This window comes from Carcharhinus amblyrhynchos, chromosome 4 (assembly GCF_965287045.1).
Source record: "Carcharhinus amblyrhynchos chromosome 4, sCarAmb.v2.hapA, whole genome shotgun sequence".
NCBI classification, from domain to species: domain Eukaryota; kingdom Metazoa; phylum Chordata; class Chondrichthyes; order Carcharhiniformes; family Carcharhinidae; genus Carcharhinus; species Carcharhinus amblyrhynchos.
In genome coordinates this window covers 127,869,200-127,889,473 of record NC_137327.1, presented here as the reverse complement: position 1 = coordinate 127,889,473, position 20,274 = coordinate 127,869,200, and the positions used below count along the sequence as shown (strand labels likewise).

Sequence of the window (20,274 nt, the reverse complement as noted above, 5' to 3'; positions counted from 1 at the left end):
ATTCCTGGCGCTGTGAGGCAGCAGTGCTAACCACTGTGTCACCGCATGCCGCCCAGTGTTAGATGAGATGCTAATGCATGCTGAACATTGTTCCAGTTTCCTGGCGAACAATCTTTAAAATCCTGAGAACAGAATTCCTGCAGTTCATCCCACTGCCGGGAAACTGAGTCTTGGCCTCGTATCAAATTCTGTTTCCTCCCCCTGCCAGGCTGTGGGTGGGACTGGGGGATTCTGTCTGGAGAAATTTGCGAGCAATTTGGACAGTAACGCTTTGTGTTGCTTTTAAAAGTGACCAGTTTGTAGTTTGTAAAATAAAACACGCTTCCTATTTGGCCAAAACCATCGAAATAAGAAAAAAAGGCTGCATGTGAGATCTTGTGTCATGAGTAATAAACGTGAGTGTTGCCGAGGGACAAGAAACATTAAGTGTGGCTAAAATCAGCAAGCTGTCACATGTACCACAGGGGAAAGCCAATTGCCACGAATAACTTTCCCATCTCCTTCTATTTTGTTCCTGGATGTGGTGTTTGGAGTATTATATCTTGCTCTCATGGGGCTGGGAGATCAGTCAGATTATCCTAACATCCCCATCCAGCGGTTCGGAAAGCCTGATGCAAAGCTACAGCATTGTGGTTCTAATAGAGGACATTCTGAATGCCATGGAATGCTGGGATAGTTCTGACTCCATTGCAACCTTCCTTTTTTATCCTCACTATCCAGGAAAACAGACGATGGTTGCCTTTTTGGGGGGATGATCCTTTTGCATTGCTGCTAACGAGTAGAGGGGGAGGAAGGGGATGGTCATTTTTAGGCCAGATCCAAATGCCTTTGACACTTGAACTTCACCTGAGTCATGGTGCGATTTCAATAAGGAGCAGAGGCTACGGTCGGTGGAAAGGGGATGTTCAGTCTCATGGGGCTGTTCTGTCTGATCAGCTGAGCTGCACCTCTCCGGGAGTGCGGTGGTGGCTTACAAAGTACCAAGGGGCGGTACAGTGGCACATTGCTGCCTCACAGCTCCAGGGACCTGAGTTCGATTCCTGGCTTGGGTGACTGTATGTGTGGAGTTTGCACATTCTCCCCGTGTCTGCGTGGGCTTCCTCTGGGTACTGCGCTGTCCTCCCACAGTCCAAAGATATGTAGGTTAGATGCATTGGTCATATTAAATTAGTGTCCCAGGATGCGTAGGTTAGAGGGATTAGCGGGGTAAATATGCGGGATTACAGGGATGGGGCCTGGATGGAATTGCTATTAGTGCAGAATTGATGGGCCGTAAGGCCTCCTTCTGCACTGCAGGCTTTCTATGTTTCTAAAGGGAGCTGGAGGATAGCCCAAGAATAACTCCAGACGGGAAAGTGTTTTAGAGATTGAAAGCGGTCGATTCTGGACACCATCCAACTGAATCCAGGGCTCTGCTGCTGCTGAAGGGAACCTTGCCTCAGAAACGGAGAGTAGTTTAGATCCTACGGTGTGCAGCCCAACTGGAGGCATGTGTGTCCTAGACGGTGGATTTGTTTTCCTGCTCTTCTTAAATTGTTTTTCCACAAACCTGGGTGGCTGACTCCCTCGAGTGGCCTTGGCTGCAGATGAGCAGATTTGTTGCTGGCAGCTGCCTTTGCCTCGTACTGAATCATTTTCCAGGGAGCATTGCTGGGCTCGACCTTCAGCAGCCTGTTGCTACTGCTGCCTTTTGTCAAAGGGAACGCCACGAGGTTAATCACTGATGAAGAATTCCTTTCTCACTGCCTTTCAGCTGTGTGGTTACTGCCCAGGCTATAGCAACAGTTTGGGAAGTATTAGCATTAAACTTGCATGCGCTAGACTTTAGAAAAGCACCTCGGTGTCAGTCCCACGAGCAGGACTCTAATAAGACTGCGCTTCCATTAACTTCAATGCAGTTATGCATAGGGAAGGGACAGGATGAAGGTTAGTCAGCATGACTTTTTTTTTGTATTTATAATTCATAAATCCCACCCCTCTCCCACACAACCTTGCATTTCAATCAACCCAGAGCCATTAAAAATAAATCAACTGTTCCACAAGCTTCAGGAAATATCCTTGTTCACTTGCCCAGCAATGTGTTCTGGTATAAATGTGCACGCACATGTTCGGAAACATGTTAATGGCTCACATCATCATAGACAGCTTGTTCGGTTTGATACAGTGGGACTTCATCCAGTGAATAGAATCCCTACAGTGCAGAAGGAGGCCATTCAGCCCATTGATTCCGCACCAACCACAAACCCACCCAGGCCCTATTCCTGTAACCCCACATATTTATCCTGTTAATCCCTGGGCTATTGATTTGAGATATGAGGACATATTTGATTGCCTTGGGTGGTGTGTGTGTGTGTGTGTGTGTGTGTGTGTGTGTGTGTGTGTGTGTGTGTGTGTGTGTGTGTGTGTGTGTGTTGGATGGTTCAGAGGAATTCCAGACTACCTCACCCAACCCTTCTTTTATGTTCCTCTGATTTTGCCACTCCCATAGTTGGTTAATTTGTTGGGGAGGTGGTCATGGAGTGATTAAACCAATATTTTTATGGGTTGGTTATTGGAAAACTATTTCTCAAAGGTGGTCAAAATGAGCTAGGGACAAACAGGAATTATTCACTGGTTAGTTTACAGCTAAACCCATACTACAAGGACTCACCCCTTATCAAGTTTACTGAAATGATTCCTTCCATTTTATTATATGGCACAACAGGGATTTAATTGTCCTAGGGTCAATTTAGCATGACCAATCCACCTAACCTGCACATCCATGGACTGTGGGGGGAAACTGGAACATGCGGAGGAAACCCAATCAGACACGGGGAGAATGTGCAGACTCCACACAGACAGTGACCCAAGCCAGGAATCGAACCCGGGTCCTCAGCGCTATGAGGCAGCAGTGTTAATCACTGTGCCACCGTGCCACCTTGGAATACTGATTAAACTGTCAACACATCTTGCCTCTGTTGTTAATCCATATCCAAGTGCAAAAATGAACTGGCAGCTCCATATAGAAGCTGGTGTGTTCCTATTTTTAAAAAGCAAATATCCCTTCAATAACTGTAGATACCGCTTTAGTTGAGAAAAATAGACTGGATCATGGTTGCATGGGCTGGGGAAACTTATTTTTTAATTCATTTGTGGGACATGGGCAACATTTACGGGACATTTATTGCTCATCCCTAGTTGCCCTTGGAGGGCAGTTGACAGTCAACCACATTGTTGAGTCACATGTAGGCCAGACCCGTTAAGGAAGGCAGATTTCTTTCCCTAAAGGACATACGTGAACCAGACGTGTTTTTCTGACAATTGACAATGTTCTCATGGTCATCAGTAGATTCTTAATTCCAGATTTTTGTTTTATTGAATTCAAATTCCACCATCTGCTGTGGCAGGGTTCAAATCCGGATTCCCAGAACATTAACTGAGTTTCTGGATGAATAGTCCAGTGATACTACCACTAGGCCATCTCCTCCCTCTGGTCTGGTACTTTGCAAGTGTCAATTTAATATGGATAAATGCAGCATTGTGTGCACGAGGAGAGATAAAATCAAGCATGTGATTACCTGTAATGTGTGAACATCGAGACCCTTCAGCAAGAGAAAGACTTAGCACAGGAACCCCTTAGGATTCATGACAAATGTGACAAAAGTAAACACAGTATTCAAGAACACTGCTGGGACAACAAAACACAGAATAAAAAAGAACATTATACATAGTCCTTGAAAAAGACACTGGCCATCGTGGCAGCCATGGGAGATTTGTGGCCCAGCCAAAATTCCATTGATTTTCGGTGGGAGGGGCTGGAATATCCTTCCTGCCTGCAGGTTGGGCCTCATCTAAAATACTGCTTCCAGTTTTGCTCTCTACAGGAAGTGCGTGATAAAGGCCTGAAAGAGGCGTGAAGAGTTTGGTACAGAGACCTTAGAAATTATTCAGCTAATTTACTTAGCTGTACCCCCATCAAAATCCAGTGTGTTTTGTGGCAAGAAGGTTAGAGAGTCAAGTCCTTACAGCATAGGCACCAAGGAGATTTGACTGACATCTTTCTGTGAACAGAAGATTTAGATTTGTAAGTGCGGGAGGTCTTTTTGATCTGAAAGGTTAGGGAGGATCAAGAGACACATACACAACTTGTAAGGTTAGATGTCAGAAGACTTTTCTTAACCGAGGGTCACTCACCTCCAGGAATCACCTGCTGGCTAATACAGTGATTGAGGATTTATTACAAGTATTCACAAGAAGCTAGCCGAGTTCCTGGTTGGACTGACACAAGAGTGTATAAAAGAAAGGGGGGTTTTTGATTTGAGATACAAGGCCGTATTTGATTGCCTCAGGTAGTGTGTATGTGTAGTAGGGTTCAAAGGAACTTTCCAGACTACCTCACCTAATCCTCCATTTATTTCCCTGCTATTTTGCCACTCCCATAATTGTGGGGGTTGATTTGCTGAGGAGGTGGTCATGGAATGACTAGGAAACTTAAACCAATACTTTTACGGGTTGGTTATTGGAAAACCCTCTCTCAAAAGTGGTCAAAATGAGATTGTACTAGTATTAAATGGTGATTATTCACTGGATAGTTTTCAGCTGAACGCATACTACAAGGACCCATCCCTTATCAAGTTTAATGAAATTATTCCTTCCATTTTATTATACGGCACAACAGGGATCTAATTGTTCTAAAAGTGCCATGATCTTCCCTAATTCCCACCCAACACACTGGCAATCTCAAGCTCTTCTAGAGACTGTTTTGCTTCCAGTCAGCAGCTAGAAACTGAACAGACTAACGGATCAACTCTGCATCCATCACCCTGTTGCAAGTGCATCAGCATTTCAGTCTGATGTGCTACCTCTGACCACCATTTAACTTGTTGAGATTACTAATCCATTTGAATGAGATACCTACTGAATCTTTGTGCAGTTCCTCCTGGGGTCTGATAACCACTAGTGCTTTTCTTTTATAAGTAGGAGCAGAGGCCATTCAGCCCCTTGAGCTTACTCTGTCACGGCTGATCTGGTTATGTCTCAGCTCCTTTGTTGCCTACCCCTCCTGTAACACTTGACTCCCTTTATAAAATCAAACACCTATCTAACACAGCTGTGAATAAATTCAATGACACAGCCTTTACTTCTCTCTGGGGAGGAGAATTCCACAGACTAATGATCCTGAGAGAATACATTTTTCTTCATCTCCATCTTGAAGGATCGACCTCTTATCCTTAAAGTGTCTCCCCTAATTCTAGCCACTTCCGCAAGTGGAAGCATCTTGTGGGGTATCTATCCTACCAAGTCCTTTCAGGATCTTATCTCTCTCAATAAGACCACCTCTCATTCTACTAAACTCCAATGGATACAGTCCCAGCCTGTCCAATCTTTCTCCATAAGACAAGCCCCTCATCCCAGGAATGAGTCAACTTCTCTGTACTGTTTTAAACTTAATCCTTTTTCAAATAAGGAGACCAAAACTGTACACGGTATTTCAGATATAATCTCACCCAGGCCCTGTACAGTAAAACTTCCCTACTTTTATATTTCATTCCCCTTGCAATAAATACCAACATTCCAGTTGCTTCCCTAATCCGCTTACTGTACCTGCACACTAACTGTAAATGACTTTTACAAAGCCCATAAGGTGGACCTTTTATTATATGAACTCCCTGATTCAGACAGTAATAGCTTGTCCAACGGCTAACCACTGTACCACTGCTCCGTAATACTGCCTACTAATAACAAGTACAGGATTCCACTTCAGGAACTTGCATGTGTATATAATGTGGAGCGTCAGGATTACTCTGGATAATACTCAGGCACTCCGGATTTAGATTCTGTACATGGGAAGTACCTGTCTGAGTGATGCTTACTGTGTAAATAAATTTAAGTTTGGTGAAGGGACACTGGCCTTGGAGGAGTTATTTCACTTATGTTTTATGATTCATGCATGAGGACCCCACTTCACCCCCGAGCCCTCCATTTAAACTGTAAACCGCTTTTCCATTCTTGCTGTCAAAGAAGACAAGTTAAAATTTTCCCACATTATACTGACTGCCGAACATTTTCCCCACTCACTTAACCTGTATATATTTCCCTTTACAGTCTCTCTGCCTCCTCTTGATAACTACCTATCCATAAAGTTTAGTTTATTTATTAGTGTCACAAGTAGGCAGACATTAACACTGCAATGAAGTTACTGTGAAAATCCCCTAGTTGCCACACTCTGGCACCTGTTCAACCACATTGAGGGAAAATTTAGCATGGCCAATGCACGTAACCAGCATGTCTTTTGGACTGTGGGAGGAAACCCCCGCAGACACAAGGAGAACATGCAGACTCCACACAGGCAGTGACCCAAGCCAGGAATCGAATCCACGTCTCTAGTGCTGTGAGGCAGCAGTGCTAACCACTGTGCCACTGCTCCATAACATGTCCCACTAATAAAAAAGTACAGGATTTCACTTCAGGAACATACAATTTTTAAGGAACAAATTTTGGTCAGAATTTCAATGTAGAGAAAGCCTGCAATAACAAGGCAAAAACATCACTGAAGATGATTCAAAAAACTTACGTGGCTTTTTGGTGGGGATATCATCGAGGGCATCATTCAAGTCAAAGTCATCATCTCCTAAAACTAAAATACAATGTCAAATATCAGAGGCATGTTACAATATATACTATATCAAGTCTTTTTTTTGACAAAGAGCTGCTTAAAGTCAGAGGAAGCTCCCCCTGCTCAAGATAACAACGATGCAATGTTCAAGTGTTACCTCAGGCAGAAAGGATTCACGTTAGAAATTTTAAATTGACATCAAATCCATGAATTCCCAATGCATCACGGCAATGCCATTAACTTTGTACTGGACGGAAGAATTGAAAGTTTAAATAGACGCGTGTACGTTTTGTCTCTACTTCCCCAAAATAACTGGTAATGGGTAACATCTCTAAACCAGATCAAAAGTAAATCGCAGCAACGTCTAAACCAAAACGCCTCTGAACTTTCAAACAATGTTCCAAGGTGCCAGCAGTGGGCAACTGGGTTTCTGGTAGAAATCCTCTCCCACATGTAACTTCAGAGGTTGCCACAGCTGTTAATCTTATGCAGATCACATCAAACCATTTTTTTTCTTCCAACCATGGTCTTTTTCATTGTAATCAACTGGTAATAATCATAGAATCCCGACAGTGCAGAAGGAGGACATTTGGCCCATCGAGTTTGCACCGACGACAATCCCACTCCAGGACCTATCCCCACAACCTCAGATTTACCCCGCTAATCCCTCTAAGCTATGCATCCCGGGACATTATGGGCAATCTGGTTCAGCCAATCAACCTAACCCGTGCATCTTTGGACTCCTCCGTATTGCACATGCATTGTCTTTGACCTACAGCATTAAATCAATAGTCAAAATCTATTCTGAATGGCTTATGGCAAACTTGCAGCCTACAATGAAATATAATCACATAATAATGGAACGTACTGTGTAAGTGAGATGAACCACATTGCACGCTGCAGTTCGGTGGCTTATGTTCCAGGGCTGGGTTAAAAACAAAGCCGCATTCAAATTTGTCACCAGTGATTCTGTCCATTGGTTTGCGGTGTGCCCCTGCCTCCCTCCTGCCCCGTTGCAAGTGGAAAAAGGCCTCCAATGTGACCTCCCTGAGTTCTGAAGAGGGCCCCTTCTGCAGACACCTGCCATCTCCTGACCCGCCAGCAGGAGGTGTATTTGCAGAAAGAAAGACTCTCGCTCATGCCTGTCAATAACGTTTGAAATATAAGCCAAAGCACCTGGGGTGTCTGACCAACCTTTAGTCAGATCAGGATGGTTCTGTAACTCAACATTGTAAACCATGTTATTAATTCAGCAACAGCGAGCTTTGTTTCTACTGAAACCATCGCACGGGAAATACATCTGGAATTGATGAGAAAATAGAAACAACTGGTAATTTTCACCCTTAAAGCTTCACTTCAACCTGACCTGTAAGGCTGAGCTGTCGTGAAATTATAAAATGTGTCTGGCATATTTTCAATTCCCTGTTGCCCAAGATGCAGCATAACCCAGTGATGAGTCAGTGACTAATGGCCAGAGAGAGAGAGAGAATAGATTAGACATTTGTCTGATTAGACAAAGCTTTACAATGGAGTCCAGTCCTGCTGCTGACCTCTATCAAACAGCATTCTTTGAGAAGATCTAGGATCACCATGACCTTAATTTTTCAGGGGGTAAATGCTTTCCCTTCCCCTCCTCCTCCTCTCGTGGAGGGACTGAACTGTGTTAGTGCGCAGTCCTCGCCAGTAATACTCTAGTGCGTCACTCAATTTCATCTGGTTTATTATTATCATGTGTTAGTATACAGCGAAAAATAATGTTTCTTGCACGCTGTACAGACAAAGCATACCATACGCAGAGAAGGAAAGGAAAGAGCGCAGAATGTAGCGTTACAGTCATAGCTAAGGTGTACAGAAAGACTAGCTTAATATATTATAATGGTAGGTCTACTCAAAAGCCTGACAGCAGCAGGGAAGAAGCTGTTCTTGAGGCAGTTGGTGAGTGATCTCAGACTTTTGTATGTTTTTCCCAATGGAAGACGGTGGAGGAGAGAATGTCCGGGGTGTGTGGGGTCCTTGATGACGCTGGCTGCTTTTCCGAGGCAGCGGGAAGTGTAGACGGAGTCGATGGATGGGAGGCTGGTCTGCGTGATGGATTGGGCTACGTTCACGACCCTTTGTGATCAAGTGACCACTCTTTGCGTGCGAGCCTAAACAGCGAGCTAGTGAAAGGTTTCTCACAGCTGAGCCCAGCCTGTTCTCCCCAGACATCTGCACTCGCACTTTCCACCTCAGGGCAGGATTCAGGAGCCGATGATAACCTGCTGGCTTTCCTTCCCTTCAGAGCACAGAGGACGATGACACCAAACGTAACTGCCAGGTACCGTCCTCCAGCGCAGACCAGCTGGTGAGGCATGGGCCGGGAGAATCTTTGCCGAATCTTTCTGAACGTTGGCATAAAATAAGATGCAGAAACAGTGCAGCCACCAGCCTTTGACAGAAGGGATATGTGCAACCCCCACTGTTACCATACAGACTGTCTCAGCATAGTAAGCCACAGTGCTAACGCAGGGCAGGCAGCCAAGTTAGTGGGCTGTGATCTCATGGCTGGAAGAGTGCCAGCTCATTCATTTGTTGGCCGCCTTGTAACTTATCAAGTAACCATAATTGCAAGTCTGACATATTTACAATTTATACCTCCCATCATTCATTGCATTATCAGATCCTGCAAAATTTACCCCGCAGCTTGTACTTCTCTAATGCTTACTAAACTGACATTTTCTCCTGGTTGGAGATGTGGCTGCTTTATCTCTGCTTACTTCAGTGTGAGCTGCAGAAACATTCCTGTTCTGCTCTGCTGCAGCCACTCCTTCCTCCCAACAACCCCCTCCCCCAAACACCCCATTCATGTAATCCTTGTTGGAGGATTGTTTGGGGGTGGGGGGTGGGGGAGGGTAGGATCAAAAAAGTAGTTCCACATTCCATATTAAGCACTGAAGTTAGCAAAGTTGGACATAAAGTTTGAAAGCTTTGTTTCTATTGCTCTTGGGGCTAGTGGGATCAAGGGAGAATGGGGTGGGGGGGGGGTGGTGCGGGAGGGAAGATCGGAATATTAGGAATTTGGTCAGGAATTTGATGTCAGCCATGATCAAAATGAATGGCAGAGCAGATACGAAGGGCCGAACCGCCTACTTCTGCTTCTAGTTTCTGTATTTTTATGTTTCCAGGAAATTCTGATCACGGCGGCACAGTGGGTTAGCACTGCTGCCTCACAGCGCCAGGGACCCGGGTTCGATTCCGGCCTTGGGTCACTGTCTGTGTGGAGTCTGCACGTTCTCCTTGCTTCTGCGTGGGTTTCTTCCAGGAGCTCCGGTTTCCTCCCACAGTCCAAAAGACGCGCCGGTTAAGTGCGTTGGCCGTGCTCCAAGCAGGCGCTGGAGTATGGCAACTAGGGGATTTTCACAGTAACTTCACTGCAGTGTTAATGTGACCCTACTTGTGACACGAATAAACAAACTTAGAATGAATTTATAACTTTTAATTAAATCTATTCCATCAGCACAGTCTCAAAGGGGAAGTGTGTCCCCCAGATTTGACAGTATATGGACAGAATTCCTGTGGTAGACAATCAAAGCGACCTCGTGCAACAATTATCAAAAGCTCGGCTCAGTCTTGAGTTCCATTCTCCTTCTCCAGCCTCTTGTTCAGGCTCAATCCAATCGTGTTCAGTTTTGATGTTGCATTTCTGCTGGAGTTTACCAACAAATCCCAGCAAGGGAAGCAGTTTTAACCTTTTGCAGTGTTGCCTGCCTCTACCCCGACTGCTGCAGAAACCCTCTTGAGTTTTCTGGAGCCCCTCTGGAGTTCTGAATGGCAGCTTGTCCAAGGAACCTGGGACTTCACACAGGCCGGGTGTGGGTATAGACGACCGAGGGGTAGCGTGATTGAGGCATGCGTAATGTTGAAAGGATTCGGTATGGTAGATATTTGCTTTGGGGAGAGGGTGGTGGGAATCGAGAATGAAAGTTCATGATCCTGAATCCTTTGTGGAGCAGCAATCGTTATCGGATTGCTGCTCAGCTTGAACTTTCCATGTCCCAACGCTGCTCCGCACTTCACTGGGTCTCCCACTTTCTCCAAAAAGGGGGAGCAAAATTACAACACTGTAGAGTTGCGGGTGCTGAGAAAGGAGTGGCAAGACAACACCTCCCACACTTTTTTAAGATGTGGAGATGCTAGTGTTAGACTGGGGTGGGCACAGTAAGAAGTCTCACAACACCAGGTTAAAGTCCAACGGGTTTATCTGGGATCACAAACTTTCGGACTGCTCCTGCACCACTCACCTGATGGGTATTGTGAGACTTCTCATTGTTCACACTTTTTTAAGGCACTAGCTTCCAGATGGTAAGTTAGTGAATGGGCGGATGTGAGTTAGCGAATGGGCGGATGTGAGTTAGCGAATGGGCGGATGTGAGTTAGCGAATGGGCGGATGTGAGTTAGCGAATGGGCGGATGTGAGTTAGCGAATGGGCGGATGTGAGTTAGCGAATGGGCGGATGTGAGTTAGCGAATGGGCGGATGTGAGTTAGCGAATGGGCGGATGTGAGTTAGTGGATGGGCACAGATAAAATCCTAACAGCGCAGGAGGAGGTATTCATGTTAGAATGTAACCGATGACAACTTTGTATTGGGTGTAATGTGACCAATGGTAACAAGCTGTAAGAGTCAACTGACCCGGTAAACCATGGAACCAATTACAGAATGGTGCGATGGTCAGCTGACCAGCTGGCTCACTATAAATAAGAACCTGCTAGGAATTGTGGGGAACTTGGATTGGCCCAGGGTGAGGCCCCAAGTTTGGAGTAATGAAATTTCTGATCGCTTCTCGGCCTTTCGGCTAAGGTCAACTGTAGTATTGACATGCTGTATCTGGTTGTAGTCATTAGGTTACGTTTTAGCTTCGTCTGAAGCAATTTTTAAAAGTGGTGTCTTGGCCTTTTGGCTAAGATGCAAATGAGATCGAGCCTTGGAGGTGGTGCTATGCCTACTCCAATCAGCTTGGATCATGTAGATCAAGCCCAAGACAGGAGGTGAGAGCCCTGTCTTGTCAGCTTGGATCGGGAATGTCTCACTTGCTGAGACTCTGAATTGGACTTGATTTGATTGAAGTGGAATAAAAAAAAATGAAGTTTTTTTTATTAAATCCTTTCTTTGCTTTATAAGGTGGAGTAAGTTTTGTTATATGCTTATTGTCTGCATTTGAAGAGTTCCTTCTGAAGGAACAATTCAGTTCACCAAGTCTGCACCAACTCTCTGAAACAGCATCTTATCCAGTCCCACTTCCTGCCATCTCACCCATTTAGCATGGCCAATCCACCTAACCCACACATCTTTGGAGCGTGGGAGGAAACCAAAGCACCCGGAGGAAGCCCATGCAGACACGGGGAGAATGTGCAAACTCCACCCAGACAGACTGTCACCCAAGGCCAGAACTGAACCCGGGCCCCTGGTGCTATGGGGCAGCAGTGCTAACCACTGTGTCACCATGTTGCTTTGGCCTTTATAGCGAGGGGGATAGAATATAAAAGCAGGGAGGTCTTGCTGCAACTGTACAGGATACTGGTGAGACCACAGCTAGAGTACTGTGTGCAGTTTTGGTCACCGCACTTGAGGAAGGATATATTGGCCTTGGAGGGAGTGAAGAGAAGGTTCACTAGGCTGATACCGGAGATGAGGAGGTTGGCCTATGAAGAGAGACTGAATAGACTGGGTCTGTACTTGTTGGAGTTTAGAAGGCTGAGGGGGGATCTTATAGAGACGTATAAGATAAGGAAGGGGATGGATAGGGTAGAGGTAGAGAGATTCTTCCCACTTAGAAAGGATAGCAGGACTAGAGGGCACAGCCTCAAGATAAGGGGAATGCAGTTTAGAACGGAGTTGAGGAGGAACTTCTTCACTCAAAGGATGGTGAGTCTCTGGAATTCTCTGCCCGTTGAAGTGGTGGAGGCTACCTCGCTAAATATATTTAAGTCACGGATAGATAGGTTTCTGATAGACAGGGGAATTAAGGGTTATGGGGAGAAAGTGGGAAGGTGGAACTGATCCACTTCAGATCAGCCATGATCTTATTGAATGGCGGGGCAGGCTCGAAGGGCTAGATGGCCTACTCCTGCTCCTATTTCTTATGTACTTATGAGTGAATGGACGGTGGATGGATGAGTGAATGGACAGATGGCCCGGCTTGGCAGGGGTAGGGAGGTCAGTGAAAGTGTTTGGGGATTCAGTTCTATAATTATTCAGGATACCTCAACCCCTTTAGCCCCTGGAACTACATCTAATTTTTTCTTGAAATCACACAACGTTTTGGCCTCAAATACTTTCAATGGTAGTGAATTCCACATAATCACCACCCTATATGTGAAGAAATTTCTCCTCACCTCAGTCCTAAAAGGTTTATCCCTCCATCCACAAACTATGACCCCTAAAGTTCTGGATTCCCTCCTCCTCCAGGAACATTCTTTCTGAATCTGCCCTGTCTAACCCTGTTGGCGCCTCTTACTCAGTGAAGCACTTTGGGACAGTTTGACTAGGAAAGGCAAACTACAAACAATGGCTGGAATTTCACTGCCCCACCCACCACGAGAACCGGAGAGGGTGAGGGGTGGAGCGAGTCAGGGGCGGACAATGGGAAGGTCCATTGACCTCGGGTGGGATTTTACAGGTTTCGGGATGAGCGAAGCCCAAAAAATCCTGCCCAATAACTGTTTCTAATTAATTGCTGACTCATTTGTCGCAGACAATTTATGCATTTGCAGCCGTTTTGTTCTTGTGACCCCAACTATCATTTCAGGATAGTTATCTAGTGGCAAGCGGTCCTTACGATGCCAACAACTTTAAATTTTGCTGCTAGCATGCAATGAATCAGTTTACGTAACTAGATTTAGAGGACTATATATCCTTTCAAAGTCTCCAGTTCTCAGATCTCAAGGGGGGAATAACATGCTTGTTTTTCAACGAGTGCAAGTACAGTATTGATCAAAAATCTTGGTCCCATAATTAATTGGACATTATTTTCAGTACAGCTAGTTACACTGGCAGCGACCCAACACTGTGGAAGATTTCCCAGTTTTCTTCTGTCCCACAAACGCCAGCTAATTAGTAACCTGTCAGCTTCCTTTCAAACATTAGTAAAGATCTTTCTTTTTAATAAGGCAACACCACAAAACTTTGAAACATTTTAAAAATTCAATCACAGGATGTGGGCTTTGCAGGCCACCCCAGCATTTATTGCCCTTGAGAAGGCCATAGTGAGCTGCCTTCTGAAGCAGAGCTATTCCATTGATACATAAGAACATAAGAAATAGGAGCAGGAGTAGGCCATCTAGTCCTTCGAGCCTGCCCCGCCATTCAATAAGATCATGGCTGATCTGAAGTGGATCAGTTTCACTTTCCCGCCTTCTCCCCATAACCCTTAATTCCCTTGTCTATCAGAAATCTATCTACCTGTGACTTAAATATATTCAACGAGGTAGCCTCCACCACTTCAATGGGCAGAGAATTCCAGAGATTCACCACCCTTTGAGTGAAGAAGTTCCTCCTCAATTCTGTTCTAAACTGCCCGCCCCCCTTATTTTGAGGCTGTGCCCTCTAGTTCTGGTACAGTAAATTTGGTTCATAGGCAGCAAGCAAGCAGAGAAGATTAAGGTTCAAGGCTGGGCAAATTAGGGGGATGGACAAGATTCAGCCTTGATGGTGATCTGCAAAGTGGCCTCTGACGTGGAGAGGATGTTTCCACTAGTGGGAGAGACTAGAACCTGAGGGCACAACCTTGGAATGAAGGGCCGCTCCTTTAAAACTGAGATGAGGAGGAATTTCTTCAGCCAGAGGGTGGAACTCAATGACCCGGCCGCCGCAGTCTTCTGTGGCAATAAGTGTCTTTAAGACAGAGATAGATAGGTTCTTGATCAATAAGAGGATCGAGGGTTACAGGGGAGGAGGCAGGAGAATGGGGATGAGGATCATATCAGACATGATTAAGAGGTGGAGCAGAGTCGATGGACCAAATCGCCTAATTCTGCTCCTTTACCTTATGGACCTATCATAGCCTGGTAAATAACTTTGTCTCATCTACTGCAGTTTTCATTCTGTAATTTTTATTACAACAATCGTGTGGCATGGTAACACAGTGGTTAGCACTGCTGCTTCACAGCTCCAGGGTCCTGGGTTTGATTCTCGGCTCGGGTCATTGTTTGTGTGGAGTTTGCACATTCTCCTCGTGTTCGCGTGGGTTTCCTCCGGGTACTCTGGTTTCCTCCCACAGTCCAAAGATGTGCAGGTTAGGTTGATTGACCATGCTAAGAAATTGCTCCTTAGTGTTTAGAGATGCATACGTTAGAGGGATTAGTGGGTATAATAAAGAGGGATATGGGGTAGGGCCTGGGTGGGATTGTGTTCGGTGCAGACTTGATGGGCTGAATGGCCTCTTTCTGCACTGTAGGGTTCTATGATCTATGAAACCAATGTTTTCAATACCCCTAAGCTAAACTTATCGCTCAGTATAATGGTGTTGCATTATGAAATTATATTTCTATTTTTCTTCTCATGATGTTGGCTAAATCTGCAGTCATTGTCCTTCCCGAACTGCAGAGAATGCAATCTTGGAGTCATCAATAGTACCGTCCAGTAATACCTCTGGAACAACAAAACTCCAGATCACATCACAACCTTCATCTCTGGATGCAAGAGGTCTATGGTAGAAATGAGTTGAGTGTCACTGCTCTCCATGCAAATCTATATCCTGCCTGAGATACAGGGAGTGGGGGTGGGTTCCATCCTACCTCATTTGCCATAAATGCTTAAGCATCATGGGACAGTACAGTTTGTGCAGAACACGTGTGGGGTTGCTGATGAGTAGAGAGCCTGCATTTAGTCAATCCCTTTCACAACTTACAGAATGACCAAAACACCTCGAGTACCAATTAACGTAGCAACTTTTGTTTATGATTCTATGATGGGATGTGGGGATCGCTGACAGGACCAGCATTTATTGCCCATCCCTAATTGCCCTCAGAGTGGCAATAAAGAGCCAGCCACATTGCTGTGGCTCTGGAGTCACATTTGGGCCACACCAGGTAAGGAGGGCAAATTTTCTTCCCCAAAGGACATTAGTGAACCAGATGGCTTTTTACAACGCCATGAAACTATTGTGGATTGATCATTAGACTTTTAAGTCCAGCTTTTTTTGAAGTGAATTAAAATTTCACCATCTGCCGTGATGGGATTCGAACCAGGGCCCTCAGAGCATTACCTTGGGTTTCTGGATTAGTAATCCAGTGATAATATCAATGTGCCACTGCCTCCCCCATAGTGTAGTGTAAGGAAACACGCCAACTTACATTTTGTGCTCAAGGGTTTGGGTTGGGACTTGAAGCCACCATTTCCTCTATAAAAGTGCTGCTAACATGTTAGCCGTGCCTAACACAAAGAAAATGGCCTAAAATATCTCCAGACTTTAGCAGCCTCCACAACACTCTCATAGATTTTTAAAAAATTAATTTGTGGGACATGGACATCACTGGTTGGCCAGCATTTATTGGCCATCCTTAATTGTCTGAGGGTGATTGAGAATCCATCACATTGCTGGAGTCACAAGTAGGCCAGGCCAGGTAAGGGTGGCAGATTTCCTTCCCTAAAGGACGTTAGTGAACCAGCTGGGTTTTTCCGACAATAGTTTCATGGTCATCAGTAGATTCTTAATGCTAGATATATTTTACAGAATTTAAATTTCATGACCTACTGTGGCGGGATTCGAACCTGGGTTCCCAGAACATTAGTTGAGTTTCTGGATGAATAGTCTAGGTGATAATACCAGCAGGCCATCACTTCCCCCCTAGGATGACCAGTGTCTTACTGACATTGCCTTTAGGGGAAGTAGCGGACACAATCTTGGAGGCCTAGGTGTGGCCACAGCCATTTCTGTTGTCGTTTATTCCTTTGTTTAGGAATGCAAGCAGTTGTTTTTGTTTTTTCTATTTTGGAATCATTCAGCTAGCTTTTGAAAAGCTGCTGCTGCGCGCTCAGATCAACGGGATCAGGTTACAAAAGGTTTTTCAATTAATTGTGAACAAAGCTCGGAGATGTCTGTCTTTCTGCAGCCTGAGGAACAGTGTGAAAACTGCAATCTGCTACAGACTTAGCTCGACCCCATAGTACATCCACTCCTATCAGTCTGCTCTGGATGCAACAAACATTATCAAATGGGAGGGAGCCATTCGACACAGTAGTGCCTCAGCTAGTTTTCTCTATTCCCCTTTCCTTCAGCTGTGCCCTTCATATATTTAAAATGTTACAAATACCACAATAGCCACTAAAGCAAAACCATGCATATCCTAATAACCTTGGGGTTGGGGGATTTCTTACCATCCTCGGCACGGTGGCACAGTGGTTAGCACTACTGCCTCACAGTGCCAGGGACCCGGATTTGATTCCTGGTTTGGATCAATCACTGTTTGTGCGGAGTCTGCACGTTCTCCCCGTGTCCGTGTGGGTTTCCTCCCACAGTCCAAAGATGTCTGGGTTAGTGGATTGGCCATGCTAAAACTGCCCCTTAGTATCAGGGAGACTAGCAGGGCAAATGCATGGGGTTATGGGAATAGGGCCAGGGTGGGATTGTGGTCGGTGCAGACCCAATGGGCCAAATGGCCTCCTTCTGCGCTGTAGGGTTCTATGATTCAATGATTCCCCTTTTAAACATCATGTGTAAACAATAAATTTATGGCACTCTTTACAGATTCATAGAACAGAGAAGATATATTTTCCTCTACTGAATCCCTGAAATGCAGGAGGTGGTCATTCAGCCCATTGAGCCTGCACCGACTCTCTGAAAGAGTCCCACGCCCTCCCCCGCACCTTCCCGGCTCTGTTCCCATAGCCCCACACATTTACCGTGGCTATTCCACCTAACCTGTACATCTTTGGACACTAAAGGGCAATTCAGCATGGCCAATCCATCTAACTTGCACATCTCTGGACTGTGGGAGGAAACTGGAGCATCCGGAGGAAACCCAGGGGGAGAACGTGCACACTCCACACAGTCACCCAAGGCTGGTATCGAACCTAGGTCCCTGGCGCTGTGAGGCAGCAATGCTAAATCACTGTGCCACCGTGCCATCCTACCACTGCAAAGCACTTACAAATTCTGAATATTTCAATGCAGATTCTCCCCTCCCCCACAACATTCTGCTTTGGTGGTCTTTTCTCTTTATATATAAAAAAAATCATGAGTAAATCCTCTCACCTCTGATATTATTCTGGTAAATCTAAGTGCCTACACGAGTAAAGTCAATGAAAAATCCAATTAGAGATCTGGAGGTTCACTTCACTGAATGTAATGCAATCGTGGCATGACCCAGCTAAACGATAGTTGGTAGCAAGTGTAGAAACCATAGCAACAGCCCTGAAATGCTCATTCTTCCCTCGAGCAACAGAAAAAAAATTCTTCATTTGTCTGATTAGTAATTCATCAAACATGTGAAATTCACAGGAATTTGTTCAGGAGTATTGATCACGTGAGCCCCGTCATTTAAATCTGTGTGAACTCCAGTTTCTAGAGATGCTGGAAAACTATTCCTCACCTAACAAAGTACTTGCGCACAGGCACTGACTGTAAATCAATGGTATACCACAGGTAACCATGGGACCTGGCAGCATCAAGAAGCTCAATTTGCCATTGTTCCATCAACCACTGTGCAGTTTGTTTAGTATTCCATTCAACACACATTTACCTAAATTATACCCACTATCCTGACAGCGAGACTGTCCAGGACATTAATCTCAACCTTCAGAGACTCAAGGCGTTCTGTGATACGAAGAATTTATATCAGCAGTCTTGCTCGATAAATAGGATCCCACTGCAAATATGCAAACCATAAGAACTAATCTGCTCAAAGTACTGGAGATTGAAAAGCTGATTTGATTTATTATTGTTACGTACATTGGGAAACCCAGAAGAAATTATATAGCATTGTCTCTTTAAAAAAAAAGAGCGTCTTTCTGTGGATTTTAAACTGCAGAAGCAGGTTCGCAACATTTGTATCCAACGCTTAGCGGTCAGTGTTCCAACATCGCAAAACAGGCTTTTGAATTGAACCAATGAGTTTAAAGCAAGCATGCAGAACCAATGGAATTCAAATGTGGAAGGTGTTGACAACCTCAAGCCATTCAGATCACAGGAATACTGTGGGGTAATTCCAGATCTATAAACCCAAACAAGGGGGAATAATTATCAGAGTGTGCTGGCCAACTCTCAAGTCGGAAGAAGGGAAAGGCAAGGCTCTCATGTAAATCCTGCATTTTCTTGTAGGTCTTCAGAAAATCACCATTAGAATAGAGAGACATACCAACCAAGAATGTGTTCCAGGCATGAGCATCATTGAAGAAAGATCATATTTTCAAAGACACCTGTTTGTATTTTATTTGAGAGTGACTGAATTCTGTAATGGTTTATTTTACTACTCCTGAATGAGCCTTGTAGTATTCGAACAGCATTCTATTAGAATTTAATTCAGTTTGTTAATTATTTTAATCAGGTTGTCACCAGTCAAAAAATAAAGTTCTGTTAATTGTTCATGTTAGGTTGTGTCAGAGCCCACTGTAATTTACCAAAACCCTACGACCTCACACACACTCGTACAAGATTACGAGGCGAGGTATATCCCTTTGAGTGGTTCCAAAATCGCAAAGAGGAAAAAAAATCACCTCCTTGTTGTAACACCATTCTGCAGTGAGTACTATAGATGTGTCACCTCTTATTTCAATCTCACTGGAGTTAGTGGCGGTTAAACACTTTACTAGACACTTCCTTGACTGACTGGCTTAAATTGCTTCAATTATCAGATGTTCTTTTCTACTACTGAATTGAAATATTTGGCTCTTTGCCCATTTGATCTTGTTTTAGATCCACATCATCCCTCAATTATTCCAGCAAATCTGTTTCTACTTAAACGGCAAGGCATTCTACTCAACCTACAAGAGGGTTGATGGAATTAACAAATGACTTTTGTTTCAATTACCTTTTCCAAATTATCTGGTTAATGAATATTTGGGCGACTCCTTAAACATTCTTGTCAGATAGATGAGTGTTTGTTTGCTCTGGTTCACGTTCGAGTAGAATTCTTTTCCCTCATCCGTAGTGAGTTAGAAAGGTACCTGCTCATTTTATGGTTTGTGTCATCTAATCTTTTAGAATCTTCCCTGGCTACCAGTTTAAAATGAGTCCTTTGGCAGCATGTCACAACCACTCCAACTTCTTTTAAGTGTCATTTTAGCTCATTGTTACCGGAGCCAGAAAGTTGTGGATTCAAGCCCCAATCCAAGATTTCAGCACTGTTATGTACAGGGTTGAGATGGTGCGGTAACTTTTCCCTTGTTGTCCACAACAAGATGTGTACTTCAGAGGCAGTGCTTTCAAACCTCTTGGTGTTGCGACTCTTTGTACTGGGCACAATGCAGATTTTTAGGTAAGCGTAAATCAGATTTATCCACAAAACACCCCAAAATATAAATGCAATGAAAAGCGTACTCCCTCCCTCATGCACTCAGACACATAACACAAGTGAAGATGGATTTAGATGACAAAACATGCATTTAAGTTAACAGAAATACATGGAACAAATCATGCATTTAAATTAGTCATTTCAGATGTACACATTTCAGGGCTGGATAGGTTGGTTGTTGTGGTTCTT

The 20,274-nt window shown here is 44.6% G+C and overlaps 1 protein-coding gene across 9 annotated transcripts in view; it reads right to left on the bottom strand.

Moving 5' to 3' along the window:
• The window catches only part of cd99l2 (CD99 molecule-like 2), a 133,369-nt gene that overhangs the window by 48,110 nt on the left and 64,985 nt on the right, over positions 1 to 20,274 (bottom strand). For all 9 annotated transcript variants that reach the window (XR_013886535.1, XR_013886540.1, XR_013886539.1 and 6 more), the window contains exon 2: positions 6,554 to 6,616. Coding sequence is in view for 3 of the 9 variants with exons in the window: in XM_080187841.1 (XP_080043967.1) it covers positions 6,554 to 6,616 (63 nt within the window). In the remaining 6 variants the exon portion in view is untranslated. The remainder of the gene's footprint in view (positions 1 to 6,553; positions 6,617 to 20,274) is intronic.